Genomic DNA, 18715 nt, shown 5'->3' with positions numbered 1-18715 from the left:
TTGGTCAGCATTTCATGGAGGGTATTCCTTTCTGAGATCCTCGTCCACGAAGAGTTGAGGAGGAATGTTGATGGTCGTGGGGGTGTTGAAGGGGCCGCCGAACTAAGCTCCCCGGATATTAATTCCCCTAGCCCTTCATCTGTCGCAACATCCCACCGTGATTACGACATCGAGTTTCTTTGAAGACGCTTCCATCGTCCAACGGCGAATACAAGGTCAAGATGGTGATCGTTCAGATCTAGCCTCTTTGAAGGGCGTTGTGACTTTGGATTTTAGCACCTTGGAACGGATGTATGCACAACAATATGGGAGTGAAAGCGAGCGAGGAGCAACGTGGAAAGAAACGTAGCATTTTAGAAACCGTAAATGAACAATCGAAAAAAAACGTCCCTAATCCTTCTTAACCCTGGCAGAGCTCATCAAAGCCCCACCCAAATCCTCATTCCCAACGCTAATCAACAACCCGACAGCCCACCCCACGGTAATCACCATACCTAACCCAAAAAAGAAAAAGATCCAAAACGGCAACACGATATCCTTCTTCTCACACCACTCGCCCGCCCACTTCGTCGTCTTCAATCCGTTATTGGATTTGGTCACGCCGCAAGCACAGCGCCAGTCGTCGGCGCGGCCACGGTAGGGTTGGCAAGATCCATGAGAGGAACAGGAGTTTGTAGCGTTTTCGCAGGTGAGTCTGGTGGGGAAGGAGATGATGGACTGGAATGTGGGGAAGTCGAGGGAGGAAGCGACGTGGCCCTCACCGAATGCGAAAGCGGATTCGGCGCGGCGGGTGAGGAAGGAGCTTGATTGCGTGGGGGCGGGAGGAAGGAGGAGGATGGTAGAGCGGGTGGAGGTGGAGGTGAGCTGAGAAACGAGGGAAGCGAGGATGTGAGTTGCCTCTTTGTAGATTTTGTGGTGTTTGTCGGAGGAGTGACGGAACAACAACCCCTCCAAAGAATTTAACTGCACGAACGTTCTGGCATCAGCCTCCAGAAGCGGAGAAGCAGCAATATAGGACTCGAGGGCTAACATCTCCGAGATGAACATCCTGTGCTCTTTCTTGGAGATGTCGAAGTGCTTCGCAGCTTTCTTGCCGAATTTGGAGGCGAAGGTGGTGAGGTCTGCAGTTGCTTTGATGTGGGAAGCGATGGAGGAGCCGGATGGGATGACGAAGATTGAGGAACCGTCGGTGTTGACGTAAATCCTCTCCGCAGACTCGGCACGAGAGGAGGCGGATTGCGAGATAAACCGGGTCATCAAATCCCCGAATGCTTCGTGGGTCGGTGAATCGGCAATGTTGTAAGTTGGGTGAGTATCAGGGAAAATAGCTGTCAGAAAGCAAGTCAGCCAATGCACAATATGGACCTGATTTGCTCATCTCACCTTTGTGATCCCTAACTCCAGCGATAGTAACAACCACCCCACCCTTCTTCTCCTGCCACAACCCCTCCTCACCACTCACAAACGCCAACGCATCAATCTGCATCTCCAGCCCCTTATGAAACTGCGAAACCTGGAGCTCATGGGACAACACCGCTCGTGCTTCCGGTGCCGTCAGGGATGGCGCATGCTGGGAACGCGAGGAGAAGGGAAAGTTGTAGACATGTGCTGACTTTGCAGCTACTGCGGAGGCAGAGGCTATGGCAAGGTATAACAGGCTCAATGGTGATTTCATGGTTGGGTGATCGGGGAGTGAGCTGATGAGCTCTGTGAGGTGTGGTGCCGGCGTTGCTACGGCGCCAGCATACGATGATGCATGGGCGCGTTTGAGTTAATCCTTAAGTGCAGTCGGCGGCCGACGTTAAGTAAAATTAAGTTATTCAACATTACCGGACGAATTCTAAAATTAGATATCGAGACTTTGGACAACGACAATGCCACCAAGACTTCTGTCAGCCCTCCCATTGCGTAGTGCGGTCTTTCAGGTCTACAAGCGTGGAGCCTGCGGGTATGCTACTTCGGGATCGCCTGTTGATTCATCGTCCTCTCCCTTCGCGAAGATAAAAGGCGTCGAGGTATCTGGAAACGCACAACCACGACGGTGGCCCAGAGTTTTGGCCGCTATCGCGCTGGGAATTACACTGGGAAGTGGGTGGAAGGTATATGGGAAGGGTGAGGAGGTGTTTCTCCCGTTGTGGGTGGAGACACCCGAGGAACTGCCTTATGAATTGAAAGAGGTATTGAAGAAGAAGAAGGACGAGTTGGAAGGTGTCTAGTGTCGCCATGTGTTGTCATTGTACATTGCTAATGACCACGGCCACAGAATGTGCCATGAGCACTCTGATCGCTTCTATCGCGGACCAGATGAAACCTTATCTTGGCTCCCCCGTCGTTGCGATCTCCTCTGAACTCACCTTCGCTAAACCAGAACGAACAGTGACTCGCACTGTCCGTGGTATCGGCTTCACTTCAGCATCAGGCCCGTCGAAGACTACACGAACACTTGACCTGGAAGCATTGAAGTCACATCCAGTATATCCTTACGTCAGATACATTTTCCCTATGCCAGAACTTCCGAAGCCAGAATCAAAATCATGCCCGAAAACTCACGTCATCGCAAAGGGAGAGATCATTGTGGAGGGTGGAAGGGATGGGGGACAGAAGACGAGAGGTATGGTTGATGTTGTGGAGCATCTGAGGGCTGTGGGAGCGGAGGGGGAGGAAGCGAGTGTGTTTGAGGCCACACTCATCTTTGCGGATAAGGTCGGGAGGGCAAGGGAATTGTTCTTGGTGAAGGAAGGCAAGGCAGTGCCAGCTGAGGAGCAAGAGGGCGAGACGACCGACGTAATTTTGACCCCTAGATACCAAAAATAATGCAGAATACCCCCAAGAACTCCAATATTCTCTGCTTCTACTCCTGCATAACCTCAACCGTCTCCTCCTTTGGCTTCGAAAACCTCGTAAACTTAATCCTCGGCAACGCATTGAAATCCCCACTCCACAATATAATTTGCTCACAACTCTCCGCATCCCTCAAATCAGGACAATAAAACCCGGTCTCGTACTCTTTCTTCTCCTGCTCTATTGACATTGTTAATTGCTGCTGCTTGGCTGTTGGTGGACGTCCTGGTCTTCGCTTTGCTTTTTCCTCTGCTAGCTCGACGTCTTTGCGGGCAATGTATTGTTGGATGACTTCGTGGATTTGGGCTTCGGTGAAGGTGGTGACTTTTGCTTCTTCCAAGGCCAGCTTGAAGACAATTGCTCGACTCACTACATAAGCCATCAGCATACACATCAAACGTTCGGTGAAAGGATGCCACATACCCTGGTTGTTCTTGCTTTTATGCCGCAGGTGGTTCATCCTCGCCAACTTGTCGTCTCGCAACACAACGCGGTTGAGCTGAGTAAATCTTCGTGAAGAAGGATGGATCTCATCCTGCTTTCCAATATCCTTCATAGACCTCTTCTTCGGCATCTTGGGTGATTATGGGAGTGGAGCTGGGTTCTGTCGTAGGACTTTTCTGTTCGCCGCAGATAAACTTATCGATAGCCACGATACTGTACGTGGGCACATGATGTTCTGCATATTGAAACATAAGAGTCAGTAAACCTACCCAAATAGCAAAAGCAAGACGTTTAACTTGGAGTCCCACTATGCGACGGTCACTTCCGGGACCCTCCCTTTCTGTACTGGGATGCTTGGGCATGCGCGTCGGCGGCAGGTATACGTCGTCGCAATTAGGAAAACACCATCGCAAACCCGCGTCCAGCCGTTCACGAGTAGTTTTCGTCGCTGCCTTCCTATACCCTCATTCTCGACCGGGTAATGCGCACGACCTTCTGAAGCCTTTGAGGCGATGCCAGTTCCCGACGACCCTTTACGCGGGTACACGCCAGGTCACCAACGAGTCAACCTCGACGTCGATCTTGCAAATAAGGCACTCAAGGTACGCGGCGTCGAAGGCAAGTTCATAGATTGCGCCTAACGGCGTGTACAGGGATGGACGGAGATCACAATTGTCCCGACGGACCCAGCATTGAAGGCGTTACGACTCAATTGCCGACAGATAAGTATGTGATCTGGGGTAATGCTCTCTCTGAATGAATTACTCAATGTTCTTGCAGAAGTATCGGCTGTCACCGTTAATGGCAAAGAAGCGCCTTTCTCCCTCAAGCATGACCTCACCAAACTCAAACTCCCGGAAGGATCCGACGTTCACCAGCACCACTTGTTACGCACGAAGCTCGACGGAGTTCTACATGCGGCAGATGTGGGAGGAGAATTGGCAATATCGTTTCCGAAGGGGGTCCGGGTGGAACCTCAGAAGGAGCCATTGGCGTTCGTCACGTCCCAACCTATGGCAAACGGCAGATCAGATTCGCCAATTCCCGGAACACCAGCAGCATTGCCGACTGCCAATCCGTTCGGTATCAATTACGCGTCTATCACTGTTCGAATAGATTTCACTCTGGAGGATACAAACATGGGCTTGTACTTCGTGGGGTGCGAACCCGATGACAAGCGATATCCTCACTGTTTCACCACCAATACGCCAATACCGGGAGCTACGTCATCATGGATACCTTGTATGGATGGATTATGGGATCGGTGTACGTGGGAGTTCGAATTTACCGTGCCGAAGACTTTGCGGCACCTCAACGCTCGACCGTCAACTACCAATGCAACCATGGATTCAATCGATACCGCTATGACTGATGCAGATCGACCTGATACTGCAGAAACGGCAGCACCTCTGAATGACGCGGGAGAAGACATTGATATCACTGTAATCTGCTCCGGCGATCAGACCGATGAGCGTTCACATCCTACAGACCGCTCAAGGAAGATTCTGTCATTCGCTTTGGCATCACCTGTTGCAGCGCAACATATCGCGTTTGCCATAGGTCCCTTTACCCGGGTAAGTCTCACAGAGTTCCGAGACAGCGAGGAGGATGATGCGATGGGAATGAGTGCTGTGGAGGTCCTCGGGTATTGCTTACCCTTGAGGGAATCTGACATGCGGAATACATGCGCGTTCATGTATAAGGCAATCGATTTCTTCGTCAGGGAGTACGGTTCATACCCATTCACGAACTTCAAGCTGTGTTTCGTCGATGAGGCGCCGGTACAAGCATTAGCATCAGCTTCTCTGGCAATTTGTAGCAACAACATGCTTTTTCCAGCGGATGTCATTGATCGTATGTACGAGGTGACCAATGCACTTACGTACACTCTGGCTTCACAATGGGTTGGTGTGAATATCGTTGCGAAAGGTTGGGAGGATATGTGGATCGTCATTGGATTGGGATACTATATCACGGGTTTGTTTATGCGAAAGCTTATGGGAAACAATGAATATCGGTTCAGGCTCAAGAAGGAAGCGGAAGAGGTTTGCAGGCAAGATGTGGGAAGACCGAGTCTGATGTATCACGGGATTATGGCACCGTTCGATTACGAGGCATTGAACTTCATTGCTCTTAAAGCGCCAGTTGTGCTGCATATTTTGGAACGTCGTCTCACGAAGTCGGGTGGATCATTGGGGTTGTCGAGGGCTATTCCGAAGTTGTTCTTGCAGGCAATGACGGGTGATCTGGTCAACGGATGCTTGAGCACAGCGTACTTCATCCGTACGTGTGAAAAGATCAGTCACACAAAGCTCGACGTTTTCACGGATCAGTGGATTTATGGTACAGGATACCCCGTCTTCAAGATCACGCAGAGGTTTAACCGAAAGAAGATGGTAATTGAAATGACGATCAAGCAGGATCAAACTACGGCTATCCTGCCTCGACCACTGGATGCGGAGAACTTCGTGCAAGAAGCCTTGAAGTATAATCGTTATGAGGAGCCCCCCGAGGTCAATCCAGTCTTCACCGGTCCCATGACGATCCGGATTCACGAGGCTGATGGGACACCATACGATCACGTCGTTGAGATTAAAGACGCGCTAACGAAGGTGGACATTCAATATAACGCAAAGTATAAGCGTCTGAAGCGAAAACGCCGGCAAGCCATGAAACCCGGTCTCGTGGTAGCAGCAAACTCGGATGGTACATCAGACACACCCGCTGCAGAGCAAGAAATCGTCCTACAATGCTTGGGCGACGTCTTGCAGACCGAGGAGGATGCATTCCTCTGGAAGCTCACCGACTGGACAAAGGACGAGGAAGACCGAATGTCTGCCGAAGCCTTCGAGTGGATCCGCATCGATGCGGATTTCGAATGGATCTGCCGAAGTAGCGTCAATCAGCCTGAGCACATGTGGATCTCACAACTTCAGCAGGATAGAGACGTTATCGCGCAGTATGAAGCTGTTCACGCTCTTGCCGTAAATAAGGAAAATCCCATCATCTCGACGACAATGATCCGAACGTTGATGGATACGCGATATTACTACGGCGTCCGCCTTGAGGCCGCCTATGCCCTAGCCAAATCAGCGACAGAGGAGCTTGAGTGGATCGGGCACTTTCACCTGAACAAAGCGTTCCGCGATTTGTTCTGTTATGAGAACTCCACGATACCTCTGCCCAATGACTTTGAGGACTTTACGCGCTACCATGTTATGTGTGCAATCGTGGAAGCCATCTCGAGGATTCGGGATAATCAGCAGAAGGCGCCTGCTGGCGTTAAGCAGTTTCTGTTGGATCTGTTGAAGTATAACGATAACTCGGGAAATGACTACTCAGACGCGTTCTATCTGGCAAAGATTATGGGAGCACTCGCGGCAACGCTTGTCTCGTCAGAGGCGGCTATATCTCAGTTCACCTTCGATTTCGGGGATAATGAGAACAACGACGCCGGGTTTTCGGAGGTTGTCGTGAAAGAAATTGAGAGGTGTCAGAGGATGGACCAGTGGCTTCCCTCGTACCAGAACATCATCTCAAGAAAGGCAATCGAGGTCAAGGAGACACTCACCAAGAAACGGCTAATCAAGCCGAACTTCAAAGAGTACCTGGCATATACTCAAGAAGAGAACTTCGATCCTTTAAGGATGAAAGCGTTCGAGGCGCTTATCGATCTCGGTGCTTTGCGTCAAGCTTCTCTGGCGAAATATGTCTTCTTCGCACTCACGTCTGATCCATCGCCCGTCGTTCGGCGACATCTCGTGAAAACCATACTAAGAGGGTTCGGTGACGTAGCTATCGGCGGAAGGCCTCAATCGGCTGGCGAGGGCGGTGGGTTGGATGATATGATCATTGAGGAGGAAAGTGGTGATATCGCCGCTGAGGAGCGTCGTCAAGCACTTGCGAGGGCGAACCCGGGTGGTGCCATTGACGCGTTGCAGAGGGAAATTGCGGAGTCTGATTTACTGAAGAAGTTACTTTGGGATGCGGCAAATTCGACGGAACTCGATTTGTTGAGTCGCAGGGATTTGCTTGATTTGTGTCAATTGCTGTTTACGACGAAAGATTCGTACCTTGTTAAGCTCAAGCTACCGAAGCCAAGGCTGCGTGCTACATATCTTGGCAAGGGTAAGATCGTGTTCAGGAAGGAGTTACCGTGGCCGAGACCACCGAAGAAACAGGAAATCAAGAAAGAAGAAAGTCCTGCGACACCCGTGCTGGCACCCACCATCAAGTTGAAGTTACCCACGTTGAAGATCAAGCTGGGCGGGGGAGGAGGAGGCGGTGCTTAAAACTGGCGAAGAGGAGGACGAGTGGAATAAGTTTTTGGATGCGATGATATGGAAAGCGTTTTAGCATACCGGTGTTGGGCATTGGGTTATCTTTGTTATCTCGTGTTTTTTCGTTATTCTACTGGGAGAACGCATTACACGGCAACACAACTAGCATGGACAGCTGATGAATTGGTTATGGAAGAAGAATAAGATACCAATACCTAGTCCACGGTGTGTATCGGCATGGTTGGTTACAATTGATCACTATCCGATATCTTGGGTATATGAGTTTGTTCAGCCGCTCTCGGTGTAAGGCCAATGGACAACGGCTCCTATCTACTCGCACCAGTGATTCTCTCCTGCGCACTCATCTGCCTCCTAATCTGGTCCTCCGTCAAAGAGCTCGAGACATCTCCAGGCAGTGCTCGCTTAGCAGCTTCCTCCGCACGTTTTCGTGCGAGGTTATCGTCGTACTCGAAGATCTGTAAGAATCCATTAGCATCGCGTGAAACGTAATATGATTCAGATCCTCACATCTTCCTGAGCAAGCTTGATGGCAGTAGGTGTTCTCGGCAACATCGATGAGAATGTTGTTGTTATCGACGTCGTACTTCAAGCAACCTCAACGCAGGCCAAATCCCGGGGTGCATCCCGTCCAGAAATTCCGATAATTACGACCTCCTCCTCGACCTCTCAACCCCAAACCCCATTGATCCGCTCGATTCATAATGGAAAACACCCTCCAAGAAGTCGCCGAAAAGTGCGCAAACGAGCTCTTCGCGCTTCAGGCTTGCGTTACCTCTCACCCCAATGACTGGGATGCTGCGTGTTGGAGACAGAGACAGGCTTTGACGAAGTGTTCTGAGGACAAGTACGTTGATGTGAAAGAGGATGGAGAAACGATGCTGACGATTGGACCAGCGTTGCTGTTCTGCGGAAGGTGAAGGAGGCGTGTGCGGATGCGATCAAGTTGTATGACGATTGCTTGCAGGCGAATCCACAGGATCCTAAGCCTTGCTTGGCACCACTGAGAGATGTACGGAACAGAAGAACCCTTCATATGCATCCGTTTCGCTAACTGGTTCATACAGCTTTACAATTGCACAGAGAAGACGGCGGGTGTGTCATTTGGTGCACCTCCACCGACGCCAGCACCAGAAGCTGGCCAGCAATAGAGGATGGGGGCGGTGCATGATATCTAAAACATTGGAACATTGATTACACGGATATTCCACTCCAATCTTCTTTCCACCAGATGCTCTATCATATGCTCCCTCTCCCATGACAATCCCAACTCCACCCATTTTTAAACTTCAACTTAGAATAACCCCTTCGCAATAGCGACCTCCGCATTCAAAATCCCAGACCCAGCAGCACCAATGACGGTATTATGACTCAACGCAACAAACTTGATATCAAACACCTTATCCTCCCTAACTCTTCCAACCGCAACAGCATACCCACCATCGACATCCCTGTCCAACCTCGGCTGGGGACGGTCATTCTCCTCGAAGACATGGATAGCGTGTTTGGGTGCAGAGGGGCAGTTGAGGGATTGTGCTTCGCAAGTGTATTCCCGGAGGACCCTCTTGACTTCCTCGACGGATGGTGCGGGGCGCTGGGCGAAAGTGACCTGTACGCACTCGGTGTGTCCATCGATGACAGCGACACGGTTACACTGTGCCGCAACCTTCGTGTTCTTCAAGTAGTCAAAGGACTTGTTGTCTGCTGACAGGCCACCTAAGATTTTGTTCGTTTCCCACTCGATCTTGTCTTCCTCACCACCGATGAAGGGAACGAGGTTATCGATGATATCGAGGGATGGGACACCGGGGTATCCAGCGCCCGAGATAGCTTGCATCGTGACGATGTTGATCTGTGCCAACTCGCCGAATGCGTCTTGAAGGGCTTTGAGGGGAACCACAATACCGGTGGTAGAGCAGTTGGCGTTGGTGACGAGGAAACCCTTGTCCAAACCGTGCAAAGAGCGCTGGTGAGGGATGAGGTCGAAATGGCTCGTGTTGACGGTGGGGACGATCAACGGACACGTCTCATCACGGCGGTAGTTCTTCGCGTTGGAGAAAACGGGGATGTTGGCCTTCAACATATCAATCTCAATAGGTCCCGCAACGTCGTGGTCCAGCCCGGAAAAGACGACATCGCATTCCTTGAAGTGCTCGGACTTGCACTCGTAGATCTGCATCTCCTTCACGAAAGCGGGCATCTGGATAGCTTGGGTCCATCGGGTAGCTTCCTTGTAGGTCTTGCCGGCGGATCGAGAGGAGGCGCCGAGGGTGTGAATCTTCATGTATGGGTGATTTTGGAGCAGGACGATGAAGCGCTGGCCGACAGTGCCGGTGGCACCGAGGATACCGACCTTATATTCCTTCTGGGCGGCCATTGTGGGGGTATTGATCTTGGAGGTTATGGGAGTCGCACGTCTAAATTTAGAGTCGGCCTCGACATTTCCAGACATGCGCTGCCCTGAAACTCGCAGCACCGCGTACGGAGATTTAGAGTCACAGAAGTGGCAAGAGCCTGGGATAACGCTGTAATTGCAATCGTCTTCAATAAGAAACGAGACGGGATTAACGAAAGAACGGACGAACAGACAAGAAATACGGGCAAAACGACGAAAGCAACCTATAGCTATCCCTGCGCAAGCAATGACTCAACCTGCGCCAGCTCCCAGAGCTATCCACTATCCAATGCTCCAATCAACACACGAGTATACAATCCACCATCTCCTCAATCCAAGCACACACTTTTTCCTTTCTGGTCTACTGGGTATTCGCGGCAGCCTGAGCATGAACAGGCGCAAAGTAAGGGTGGACCATAGCCTCCTTTGGTGTTAACCGTTCCTATCCCAACAATTAATACAGATGACCTTTTGCCAGTGAGGAGGTGTTGCCATACCTGATGATCATAACGCAACAACTTATCCAAAAAATCCAACGCCTCGTTCGAGATATACCTCGAATTCTCCTGATTCACAAACTTCGTCCACGGCTTCTTCGAGCACTTCCCGATCAAATCATCGTATTGCGGGTCGAGCGTGATATCATACTTTTCCAAATAATCGTAAAAGTCGTCAGTTCCTAGGACCTTCGTGATTTTGACGAGTTGGTCGTAGTTGTCGTGGCCGTGGAAGAAGGGTTCGCGTCGGAAGATCATGGAGGCGAACATGGCGCCGAGGGACCACATGTCGAGGGAGTAGTCGTAGAGTTGGAAATCGACGAGGAGTTCGGGGCCTTTGAAGTAGCGGGAGGCGACGCGGACGTTGTATTCGGTTCCTGGGTGGTAGAATTCTGCCAATCCCCAATCGATGAGGCGAAGCTGTAGTTCGCTATTAGCACATTGCCATACAGTATAATCAAGCCGAAGCTACCTGTCTCTTTTCGTGGTCGATCATGACGTTGTGCGGCTTCACATCTCTGTGCATAATCCCCTTCGAGTGACAAAAGTCCAAGGCCTTCAACAACTCCAAGATATAGTACCGTACATCGAAATCCGTCAACTTGGGGTAGAGGACCCTAAAGTCTTGGTTGTTGATATGCTCGAATATCAGTGATGGAGTCTTGCTCTACACACACACGCACCCAAAAGTCAGCATACATTCCCTATCCCCATCCCTACTCGCGTCGGCACATACCTGCGGATCCCTCACAACATCCAACAACGCAACAACATTCGGCCCCCCACTCAAATTCTGCAAGATCTTGATCTCGCGCTTAATCTTCTTCTTCTTCACCGGCTTCAACACCTTGATCACGCAGCGTTCCCTGGCGAGGACGTTAATACCCTCGAATACTTCAGAGTATTTTCCGCGTCCAATCTTGCGGGTGATTTCGTAGTTCGTGATCTGGCCCCATTGGACTTGGAGGTTGTCGTAGTCCCAGTATGATTGGGATTGACGTTCGTTTGCGTCGGCGTAGGACCGAGCGACGGACATTGTGTGCTGCGAGACGGTGCGACGAGCGTGACAGGAGAAGGACGAGCGGATGGAGCAGGGATTAGGTGATACAGTCGGTCTCTTGTGTCGATTGGACGAAACTCCCTTCTTTCCCGTTTGTGTTCCCACTCACCGAGATTTCGAACTGCGGTATGCGACCCTGCCGTGGACCACCTGACTAGACCCAGTTGGGTGTCCCGTGCTCGGCGAAGCGATAGCCTAGGGCTGGTATAACTATGTACATGATTAAAGAGAAGGTATCCATTGCCATATCCACCGAGTAGATCCCTATATCCTAATCCTAAATTGACCCGCAGTTATCCAAAAAGAGAAAGTAAATACGCCATACCCAAAAACACGGATACCGAAAACCCCGCCCCCACCGGCCGTCCCCGTCAATATCGTCCGATACGAACAACATGACCATCCCCAAATCTGCGTTATCGCCCCGTATACCCCACCCTCAACCCCTCCGGCATCTGCGTCCGATTCTGCATCTCCAAATCCCCCAACCTGCGTCTCCGCTCACTCGGCGTCTCACCCCTCCACCAACGATGTATCGCAAACCTGAACCTTCCCGTTCGCGTATCCAGCCTTTCATGACCTTGATCTTGACTCCCGCGTCCGAGGCTCATCGAAGTACGCGTTTCGGCTGGGGTGGGGCGAGAAGGATGAGTACCACCAGCACCGTGTACGGTTGACGGCCCACGCGGATTCCACAACGGCATCATCAATCCCCCAAACCTTACATGTACCGGCTGCGGCGCTTGCACCACTCCACTTCTTCCCTCCCCAATCAACACTCCCGGTCCAGCTTCCTGTCCCGGTACCACCTTGGGAACGTAGTAGTCGCGCTTACACAACGGACAACTCGCCTTCCTCGTTGTCAACCACGGATCCAAACATGTAGCGTGGTATGCGTGCCCGCAAGGGAGAGCACGGATGATGTCGGTGTCTTCGAGGGTGTCAATGCAGATTGCGCAGTTGTCGCCTGAGTCGTGATCGTGGTCATTATCGTTGTCGGACTGGGCGTGGGAGTGGGGGAGGGTGGGGGTGAGGGGTTCTTCGATGATGATGGTTGGGAGGGAGAGATCGGTGTCGGTGTCGGTGTCGGGTGCTGTGGTGATGGTGGTGTCTTTTTGGTGGTCGTCGGCATGGTAGGTGACGGTACTCGCGGATGAAAGAGCGCGAACATGGACCATACTCGTCCTCGGCGCGCCGCTTGCCTCCCCCTTCCCACCCACATCCACATCCTTCCCAACAACCTCCTGCACCTCCTCACCATGTTCCTCATTCTTATTATCCGTATCGAGTATCATCTCATGCACACTCCCCGGCCTACTCTTACTCACCCCACCCTCAACACTGAGTCCTTGCATCTCTCTCCGCATCCTCCACGCCTTATAAGTAGTAGTCGGGAACCTCTCCTCCGCCTCCTCGATGCTCATCAACTTCTTCTCCCTTCTCCTCCTCCTCCCATGTCCATGCGCCGGACGCCCATCACGACCAATCGTCACATTGGGCGGTACACCGTCGGGGTATTGAAGAGCGAGTTGACGGGCGCGTTGACGCTGGTTGTATCTGAAACAGTATTTCACACCGACGATGATCCACAAGTTCGTAAAGAGAATTCCGAAGCCTAGGGCGACGAAGAAGAGGAGGGGGGAGCCTGCGACTGCGTGCTTGCTTTGTTAGTGGCCATTGGACAGGAGGGATAGGGGGCTGTACTCGTACCGCCCGAACTGCCACCACTGGAATTAGTAGATGGGCTGACATGTGTAGATGTTGCTGGGCTGTTTGTGTAACCTGTCGTTGTTGGTGCCGGAGTTGCGGTTGCCGACATGGTGGCCAATGGCTTCAAGCCTGTACCAGCTGCGAAGTTTCGCGGATCGCTTGATTACTCTTCCTTCAACTCCAATTGATCACAGAACAATCAAGAGTCAACAGCGGTTGGGTATAAGATCGGGTCTTGAGGATCCAACCGGATCGACTTGAGTACAAGCAAGCGTGCGTAATCTGGCTGCGGGCTGCAAGTGCGGAACAGGCGGGGACTGGAGCCAATTCTGACCACATACGACCTACGACATCGAGCCGCTTGACGAGAGGAAAATATTTTGGAATGTCATCGATACCAGGAGCTGGACCTAATGGGAATCCCATTGTGTTTATGGATATCACTCTTGGCGGGCAACCGATTGGGCGAATGAAGTTTGAGTTGTTTGCGGATACTTGTCCAAAGTGCGTGCGTCTCCCTCCCTCCTTCCCCCTTCCCCAAACTCGGGGATCAGTTGATCCATATAGCAGATGCTAATCATTGAATTAGAACCGCTGAAAACTTCCGACAATTCTGTACCGGCGAATCGAAGAGCCCGAAGACAGGCCGCCCCCAGGGCTACAAGAACTCCATTTTCCACCGCGTGATCAAAGACTTCATGATCCAAGGCGGCGACTTCCTCAACTCCGACGGCACGGGCTCGACATCAATCTATTCCACCGGCTCCGGCTTTGCCGACGAGAACTTCATTCACAAACACACCGGGCCCGGGTTGTTGTCTATGGCCAATAGTGGCCCCGATACGAATGGGTGTCAGTTTTTCCTCACGTGTAAGGAGACGCCGTTTTTGGATGGGAAGCATGTTGTGTTTGGGCGGTTGATGGAGGGGGATGAGGAAGGGATGGGGGTGTTGAGGAAGATCGAGAATGTGAGCACGGGTGCGAATAATAAGCCAAGAATTACGGTGCAGGTTGCGGAGTGTGGGGAGATGTGAACAGCAAAATCGGGGAGAAGAACTTGACAGCGTTCGACAACGCTTCACTGGATGCGTTCGAGCTGAGTGGAGGCGGACACAAAGATATGAGGGACGGGTATGGAAGACGTGTGCAGGAAGGCTTGACACGGCAAAACACATGCAGGGGCCCCTCAATGGCAAACCTCAATACCTCTGGTTGCATGATACTCTTTTGTTGAGTGGAGAATACACAGCATAGACACTTCAGCTCTTGATTATGTCCACACCGTGCGAATACCCATTCCCCTCCATCCTCGTCCTCTAAAGATCCTCCGGGAAGCACCCCTTCCTCCCCGTCCTCCACCTCTCCTCCCACTTGTTACAATCAAACGCTGGCTTCCCCAACTTCTCATTAACCTCATTATGCGCCCTACACATCCACCGACTCATTGCCTCCCTTCCCGTCAGCACAGGTTTATTCTCATCCTTCGCCATCCAACTCCGGAAATCCTCGGCACAGACCCAGCAGGGGTAGACGTTTCCGAAGATCCGGAGGAATGAGGACATTTCTTTTTGTTTCTCTGGTGGGGCGGAGTCGGGGTATGTTGCTGCCATGGAGTGGAGGAAAGTCCAAGTTGCTCGTCCGAGTGCTTCGACGTCGGGTGGACAGTCTGGAGGGAGGGTTGCGGGGGTTACGGTGTCTTGTGGAGCGGATGATGATGAGGGATCGGTGGCACCGGTCGCTTTCTTCTTCGGGAGTTTTGCCCACGCACTGAAGGCGGTACAAGACTTGCACGGTTTACCGTCAGGACCGAGCACGATCCTCGGCGGCAAGTCATTCTTCTTTCCCTCCTCGGTCTTTGGGGAAGCGAATGCTCCAAAATCAGGCATCTGAGTATCGTTTGGCATTTTGTCCGTTTCTTGACTTTTCGTACTTCGCCGTAATTCGTAATCGGATCGAGGGACCAGACCTGACTCGCGCAGCGTTTCTGCAGGTGAATCAGAATTTGTGGAGTAAACGTCAAGAACAGAGCTGAATATCTGTGGACTGTATGCCAACAGCCTTGGGACGGATCACTCGATTAATATCCCTTCAGATCCCTAGGAGGTCCATCGTTCCGCTTCCCCATTTTCAGATTCAGCCAGCGCTTTATACACGCAATATGGCTACCAACTCCGGCTCCTCGAACCCAATTGGCGAGGCCGTTCCCGCTACCAACAATGTCCAGGAGGCTACGCCTGTTTCTCAGGAGACTAAGGATGCTATCGCTCAGTCCGCCGAGGCTCACGCTTCCACTGACGGTGTAGTGCTCGGGGCGGACGGAAAGCCCAAGTCCGCAAAGCAGCTCGAGAAGGAGCGTCAAAAGGCCGAGAAAGCCGCTCGATTCGCCGCGAAGAAGGCTGCGCAGGACGCGGATAAGGCCAAGCAGGCTGCTCAGCCCAAGAAGGAGAAGAAGGCGAAGAAGGAGGAGGTCAACGTTGAGCCATACGTCGAGTTGACCAAGCCTGGAGACAAGAAGGTCTTGCAGGATTTGGAGTTGCCTGCGTTGAAGAACTATGATCCTCAGGTTGTTGAATCTGCGTGGTACTCGTGGTGGGAGAAGTCTGGTTTCTTCGAGCCTGAGTTCGGACCTGATGGCAAGCCTAAGCCTGAGGGGACCTTTGTCGTTCCCGCTCCTCCACCAAACGTGACTGGTGCTCTTCACATCGGACACGCCCTTACTATCGCTATTCAGGATACCCTTGTTCGATGGAATCGTATGTTGGGTAAGACCGTTCTTTTCTTGCCTGGATTTGACCATGCCGGTCTTTCTTGCCAGTCTGCCGTTGAGAAGCGTTTGTGGGTTCAGGAGAAGAAGACTCGTCACGACTACGGCCGTAAGGACTTCATTGACATTATCTGGAAGTGGAAGGATGACTACCATAGCCGCATTACTGGCCAGTTGAAGCGTCTTGGTGCTTCCTACGACTGGACTCGCGAAGCTTTTACCATGGACGAGAACCTCTCCGCTGCCGTCGTCGAGACTTTCGTCCGCCTTCACGAGGAGGGTATCATCTACCGTGCTAATCGTCTCGTCAACTGGTGTACCCAGTTGAACACCACCCTCTCCAACCTCGAGGTTGACCAGAAGGAGATTTCTGGACGTACCCTCCTCTCCGTCCCCGGATACGACCCAGAAGACAAGGTCGAGTTCGGAGCCATCACCTCCTTTGCCTACGAGATCGAGGCTTCCGACGAGAAGATCATCGTCGCCACTACCCGTCCCGAGACCATGCTCGGTGATACCGCTGTCGCTGTCCACCCCGACGATGAGCGCTACAAGCACCTTCACGGCAAGTTCGTTAAGCACCCCTTCGTCGACCGCAAGATCCCTATCGTCTGCGACTCTATCGTCGTCGACATGGCTTTCGGTACTGGTGCCGTCAAGATCACCCCCGCTCACGACCCTAACGATTACGAGGTCGGTAAGCGCCACAACCTCGAGTTCATCAACATCCTTAACGATGACGGTACCCTTAACAACACATGTGGTGAGTTCACTGGCATGAAGCGCTTCCACGCCCGTAAGGCCGTTGTGGAGAAGTTGACCGAGCGTGGTCTCTTCGTCGAGGTCAAGGACAACCCCATGTCCATCCCCGTCTGCTCCAAGTCTGGCGACATCATCGAGCCTGTCCTCAAACCCCAATGGTGGGTCTCCCAGCAGGCTATGGCTGATGTAGCCGCTGAGGCCGTCAGGTCCGGTCAGATCAAGATCCAGCCCGCTGTCTCCGAAGCTGACTTCCAGCGCTGGATGGAGAACGTCCAGGACTGGTGTATCTCCCGTCAGCTTTGGTGGGGTCACCAGGCTCCTGTCTACTACGTCCAGATTGAGGGCGAGGAGCAGGACCGTGGTGATGGTAAATGGTGGGTCTCTGGCCGCACTAAGGAGGCTGCTCAGGAGAAGGCTGAGAAGCAGTTCCCTGGTAAGAAGTTTGAGTTGATTCAGGATGAGGACGTCCTTGACACCTGGTTCTCCTCCGGTCTCTGGCCTTTCTCTACCTTGGGATGGCCTAAGGTTACCCCCGACTACGAGAACTTCTACCCTACCTCGCTCTTGGAGACCGGATGGGACATTCTCTTCTTCTGGGTTGCCCGTATGGTCATGCTTGGTATCAAGTTGACTGGTCAGGTTCCCTTCAAGGAGGTCTTCTGCCACTCCCTCGTCCGTGACGCTCAGGGACGTAAGATGTCCAAAACTCTCGGTAACGTCGTCGACCCTATTGACATGATTGAGGGTATCTCCCTCGATGATTTGCACGCCAAGCTTTTAGTCGGTAACCTCGACCCTCGCGAGATCGAGAAGGCGAAGACTGGTCAGAAGCTGTCTTACCCTAACGGGATTCCTCAGTGTGGTACCGATGCTCTCCGTTTCGCTTTCTGTGCTTACACTACTGGTGGACGTGACATCAACCTTGATGTCGTCCGTGTTGAGGGTTACCGTAAGTTCTGTAACAAGATCTACAACGCTACCAAGTTCGCTCTCATGCGTCTCGGCCCCGACTTCGTCCCTGCTGCTAAGATCGAGAAGACCGGCAAGGAATCCCTCGTCGAGAGGTGGATCTTGCACAAGTACAACAAGGCTGCCAAGGACATCAACAAGCACCTCGAGGCCCGTAACTTCTTCGAGGCTACCAACTCTGTTTACAACTACTGGTTGTACGAGCTCTGTGACGTCTACATCGAGAACTCCAAGTACCTCATCCTCGAGGGTACTGAGGAGCAGAAGATCTCCGCTCAGCAGACTCTTTACACCTGTTTGGACGGTGCTCTCCGCATGATCCACCCCTTCATGCCCTACGTTACCGAGGAATTGTGGCAGCGTATCCCTCGCCGTCCTCAGGACTCTACCCCCACCATCGTCAAGGCCGCTTACCCCGTGTACAACGAGCAGCTCCACGACCCCGAGGCCGAGACCAACTTCGAGCTCGTGTTCTCCGTTGTTAAGGGCGCCCGCTCTTTGATGGCTGAGTACAACGTCCTCCAGGGCGCCAAGATCTTCGTCCAAGCTGACGCCAGCATCAACGGTGTCATCGCCGAGCAGTCTCCTTCCATTGTTGCCCTTATCAAAGGATGCGAGTCTTGCGAGGTTTTGGCCTCTGGATCCGAGCAGCCTGAGGGGTGTGCCGTCTACGCCATCAACAAGGATTGCAACGCCTTGCTCTTGGTCAAGGGTCACGCTGACCTCGACGCCGAGATTGCTAAGGCCGAGAAGAAGATTGGAAAGATTCAGCAGCAGCAGGCACAGATGCAGAAGTTGTTGGCGCAGAAGGATTACGAGAACAAGGTCCCCGAGAACGTGAGGGCCCAGAACGCGGAGAAGTTGGAGACCATGAAGGCTGAGACCGAGAACTTGGACCGTATCGTCGCTCAGTTCAAGAAGTTGTTGCTTTAAAATAGCAAAGGAGCGCTGTAAGTAGAAAAATATAGGCAGTAC

General features: G+C 52.3%; 11 protein-coding genes across 11 annotated transcripts; 5 read left to right on the top strand and 6 right to left on the bottom strand.

Moving 5' to 3' along the window:
* Window positions 1–390: 390 nt before the first annotated feature.
* On the bottom strand, window positions 391–1675 carry SAICODRAFT_27097 (uncharacterized protein; the record flags this gene model as incomplete). Its single annotated transcript, XM_019166999.1, has 2 exons — window positions 391–1328; window positions 1384–1675. The coding sequence occupies 2 exons, from the start codon at window positions 1673–1675 to the stop codon at window positions 391–393; spliced, it is 1230 nt and encodes a 409-aa protein (XP_019022151.1).
* A 199-nt stretch (window positions 1676–1874) lies between these two features.
* SAICODRAFT_9365 (uncharacterized protein) lies at window positions 1875–2814 on the top strand (the record flags this gene model as incomplete). The annotated part of the gene is made up of 2 exons (XM_019171891.1): window positions 1875–2208; window positions 2264–2814. 2 exons carry the CDS (start codon window positions 1875–1877, stop codon window positions 2812–2814), a joined length of 885 nt encoding a protein of 294 aa, XP_019022150.1.
* Window positions 2815–2851: 37 nt separating this feature from the next.
* Window positions 2852–3415, bottom strand: SAICODRAFT_9364 (uncharacterized protein; the record flags this gene model as incomplete). Its single annotated transcript, XM_019171889.1, has 2 exons — window positions 2852–3210; window positions 3265–3415. 2 exons carry the CDS (start codon window positions 3413–3415, stop codon window positions 2852–2854), a joined length of 510 nt encoding a protein of 169 aa, XP_019022149.1.
* A 264-nt stretch (window positions 3416–3679) lies between these two features.
* SAICODRAFT_21069 (transcription initiation factor TFIID subunit 2) lies at window positions 3680–7855 on the top strand. The gene is made up of 3 exons (XM_019166371.1): window positions 3680–3887; window positions 3939–4011; window positions 4066–7855. Exons 1-3 carry the CDS (start codon window positions 3798–3800, stop codon window positions 7575–7577), a joined length of 3675 nt encoding a protein of 1224 aa, XP_019022148.1. The 5' UTR covers window positions 3680–3797; the 3' UTR covers window positions 7578–7855.
* A 432-nt stretch (window positions 7856–8287) lies between these two features.
* On the top strand, window positions 8288–8734 carry SAICODRAFT_9361 (uncharacterized protein; the record flags this gene model as incomplete). Its single annotated transcript, XM_019171888.1, has 3 exons — window positions 8288–8430; window positions 8481–8595; window positions 8651–8734. The coding sequence occupies 3 exons, from the start codon at window positions 8288–8290 to the stop codon at window positions 8732–8734; spliced, it is 342 nt and encodes a 113-aa protein (XP_019022147.1).
* A 143-nt stretch (window positions 8735–8877) lies between these two features.
* On the bottom strand, window positions 8878–9960 carry SAICODRAFT_60558 (aspartate-semialdehyde dehydrogenase; the record flags this gene model as incomplete). Its single annotated transcript, XM_019169778.1, has 1 exon — window positions 8878–9960. One exon carries the CDS (start codon window positions 9958–9960, stop codon window positions 8878–8880), a length of 1083 nt encoding a protein of 360 aa, XP_019022146.1.
* A 379-nt stretch (window positions 9961–10339) lies between these two features.
* On the bottom strand, window positions 10340–11511 carry SAICODRAFT_36706 (putative casein kinase II, alpha chain; the record flags this gene model as incomplete). The annotated part of the gene is made up of 4 exons (XM_019168519.1): window positions 10340–10420; window positions 10476–10895; window positions 10948–11142; window positions 11212–11511. 4 exons carry the CDS (start codon window positions 11509–11511, stop codon window positions 10340–10342), a joined length of 996 nt encoding a protein of 331 aa, XP_019022145.1.
* Window positions 11512–11830: 319 nt separating this feature from the next.
* On the bottom strand, window positions 11831–13354 carry SAICODRAFT_21064 (uncharacterized protein; the record flags this gene model as incomplete). The annotated part of the gene is made up of 2 exons (XM_019166369.1): window positions 11831–13186; window positions 13246–13354. The coding sequence occupies 2 exons, from the start codon at window positions 13352–13354 to the stop codon at window positions 11952–11954; spliced, it is 1344 nt and encodes a 447-aa protein (XP_019022144.1). The 3' UTR covers window positions 11831–11951.
* Window positions 13355–13617: 263 nt separating this feature from the next.
* On the top strand, window positions 13618–14279 carry SAICODRAFT_96083 (uncharacterized protein; the record flags this gene model as incomplete). The annotated part of the gene is made up of 2 exons (XM_019172027.1): window positions 13618–13749; window positions 13835–14279. The coding sequence occupies exons 1-2, from the start codon at window positions 13631–13633 to the stop codon at window positions 14277–14279; spliced, it is 564 nt and encodes a 187-aa protein (XP_019022143.1). The 5' UTR covers window positions 13618–13630.
* Window positions 14280–14561: 282 nt separating this feature from the next.
* Window positions 14562–15131, bottom strand: SAICODRAFT_60587 (uncharacterized protein; the record flags this gene model as incomplete). The annotated part of the gene is made up of 1 exon (XM_019169780.1): window positions 14562–15131. The coding sequence occupies one exon, from the start codon at window positions 15129–15131 to the stop codon at window positions 14562–14564; it is 570 nt and encodes a 189-aa protein (XP_019022142.1).
* A 272-nt stretch (window positions 15132–15403) lies between these two features.
* On the top strand, window positions 15404–18673 carry SAICODRAFT_60694 (uncharacterized protein; the record flags this gene model as incomplete). The annotated part of the gene is made up of 1 exon (XM_019169788.1): window positions 15404–18673. The coding sequence occupies one exon, from the start codon at window positions 15404–15406 to the stop codon at window positions 18671–18673; it is 3270 nt and encodes a 1089-aa protein (XP_019022141.1).
* Window positions 18674–18715: the final 42 nt, after the last annotated feature.

This window comes from Saitoella complicata (genome assembly GCF_001661265.1).
Source record: "Saitoella complicata NRRL Y-17804 unplaced genomic scaffold SAICOscaffold_22, whole genome shotgun sequence".
Taxonomy (NCBI): domain Eukaryota; kingdom Fungi; phylum Ascomycota; class Saitoellomycetes; order Saitoellales; family Saitoellaceae; genus Saitoella; species Saitoella complicata.
The sequence above is the reverse complement of the archived record's forward strand: the minus strand, read 5'-3'. Positions and strand labels throughout refer to the sequence as shown.

Excerpts from the sequence above, each read along its gene's own strand:
- SAICODRAFT_21069 (XM_019166371.1), top strand. The coding sequence starts at position 3,798 with ATGCCAGTTCCCGACGACCCTTTACGCGGGTACACGCCAGGTCACCAA. Across the intron at positions 3,888-3,938 it reads TTGCAAATAAGGCACTCAAG|GGATGGACGGAGATCACAAT; the intron begins GTACGCGGCGTC and ends CGGCGTGTACAG. Across the intron at positions 4,012-4,065 it reads ACTCAATTGCCGACAGATAA|AAGTATCGGCTGTCACCGTT; the intron begins GTATGTGATCTG and ends ATGTTCTTGCAG.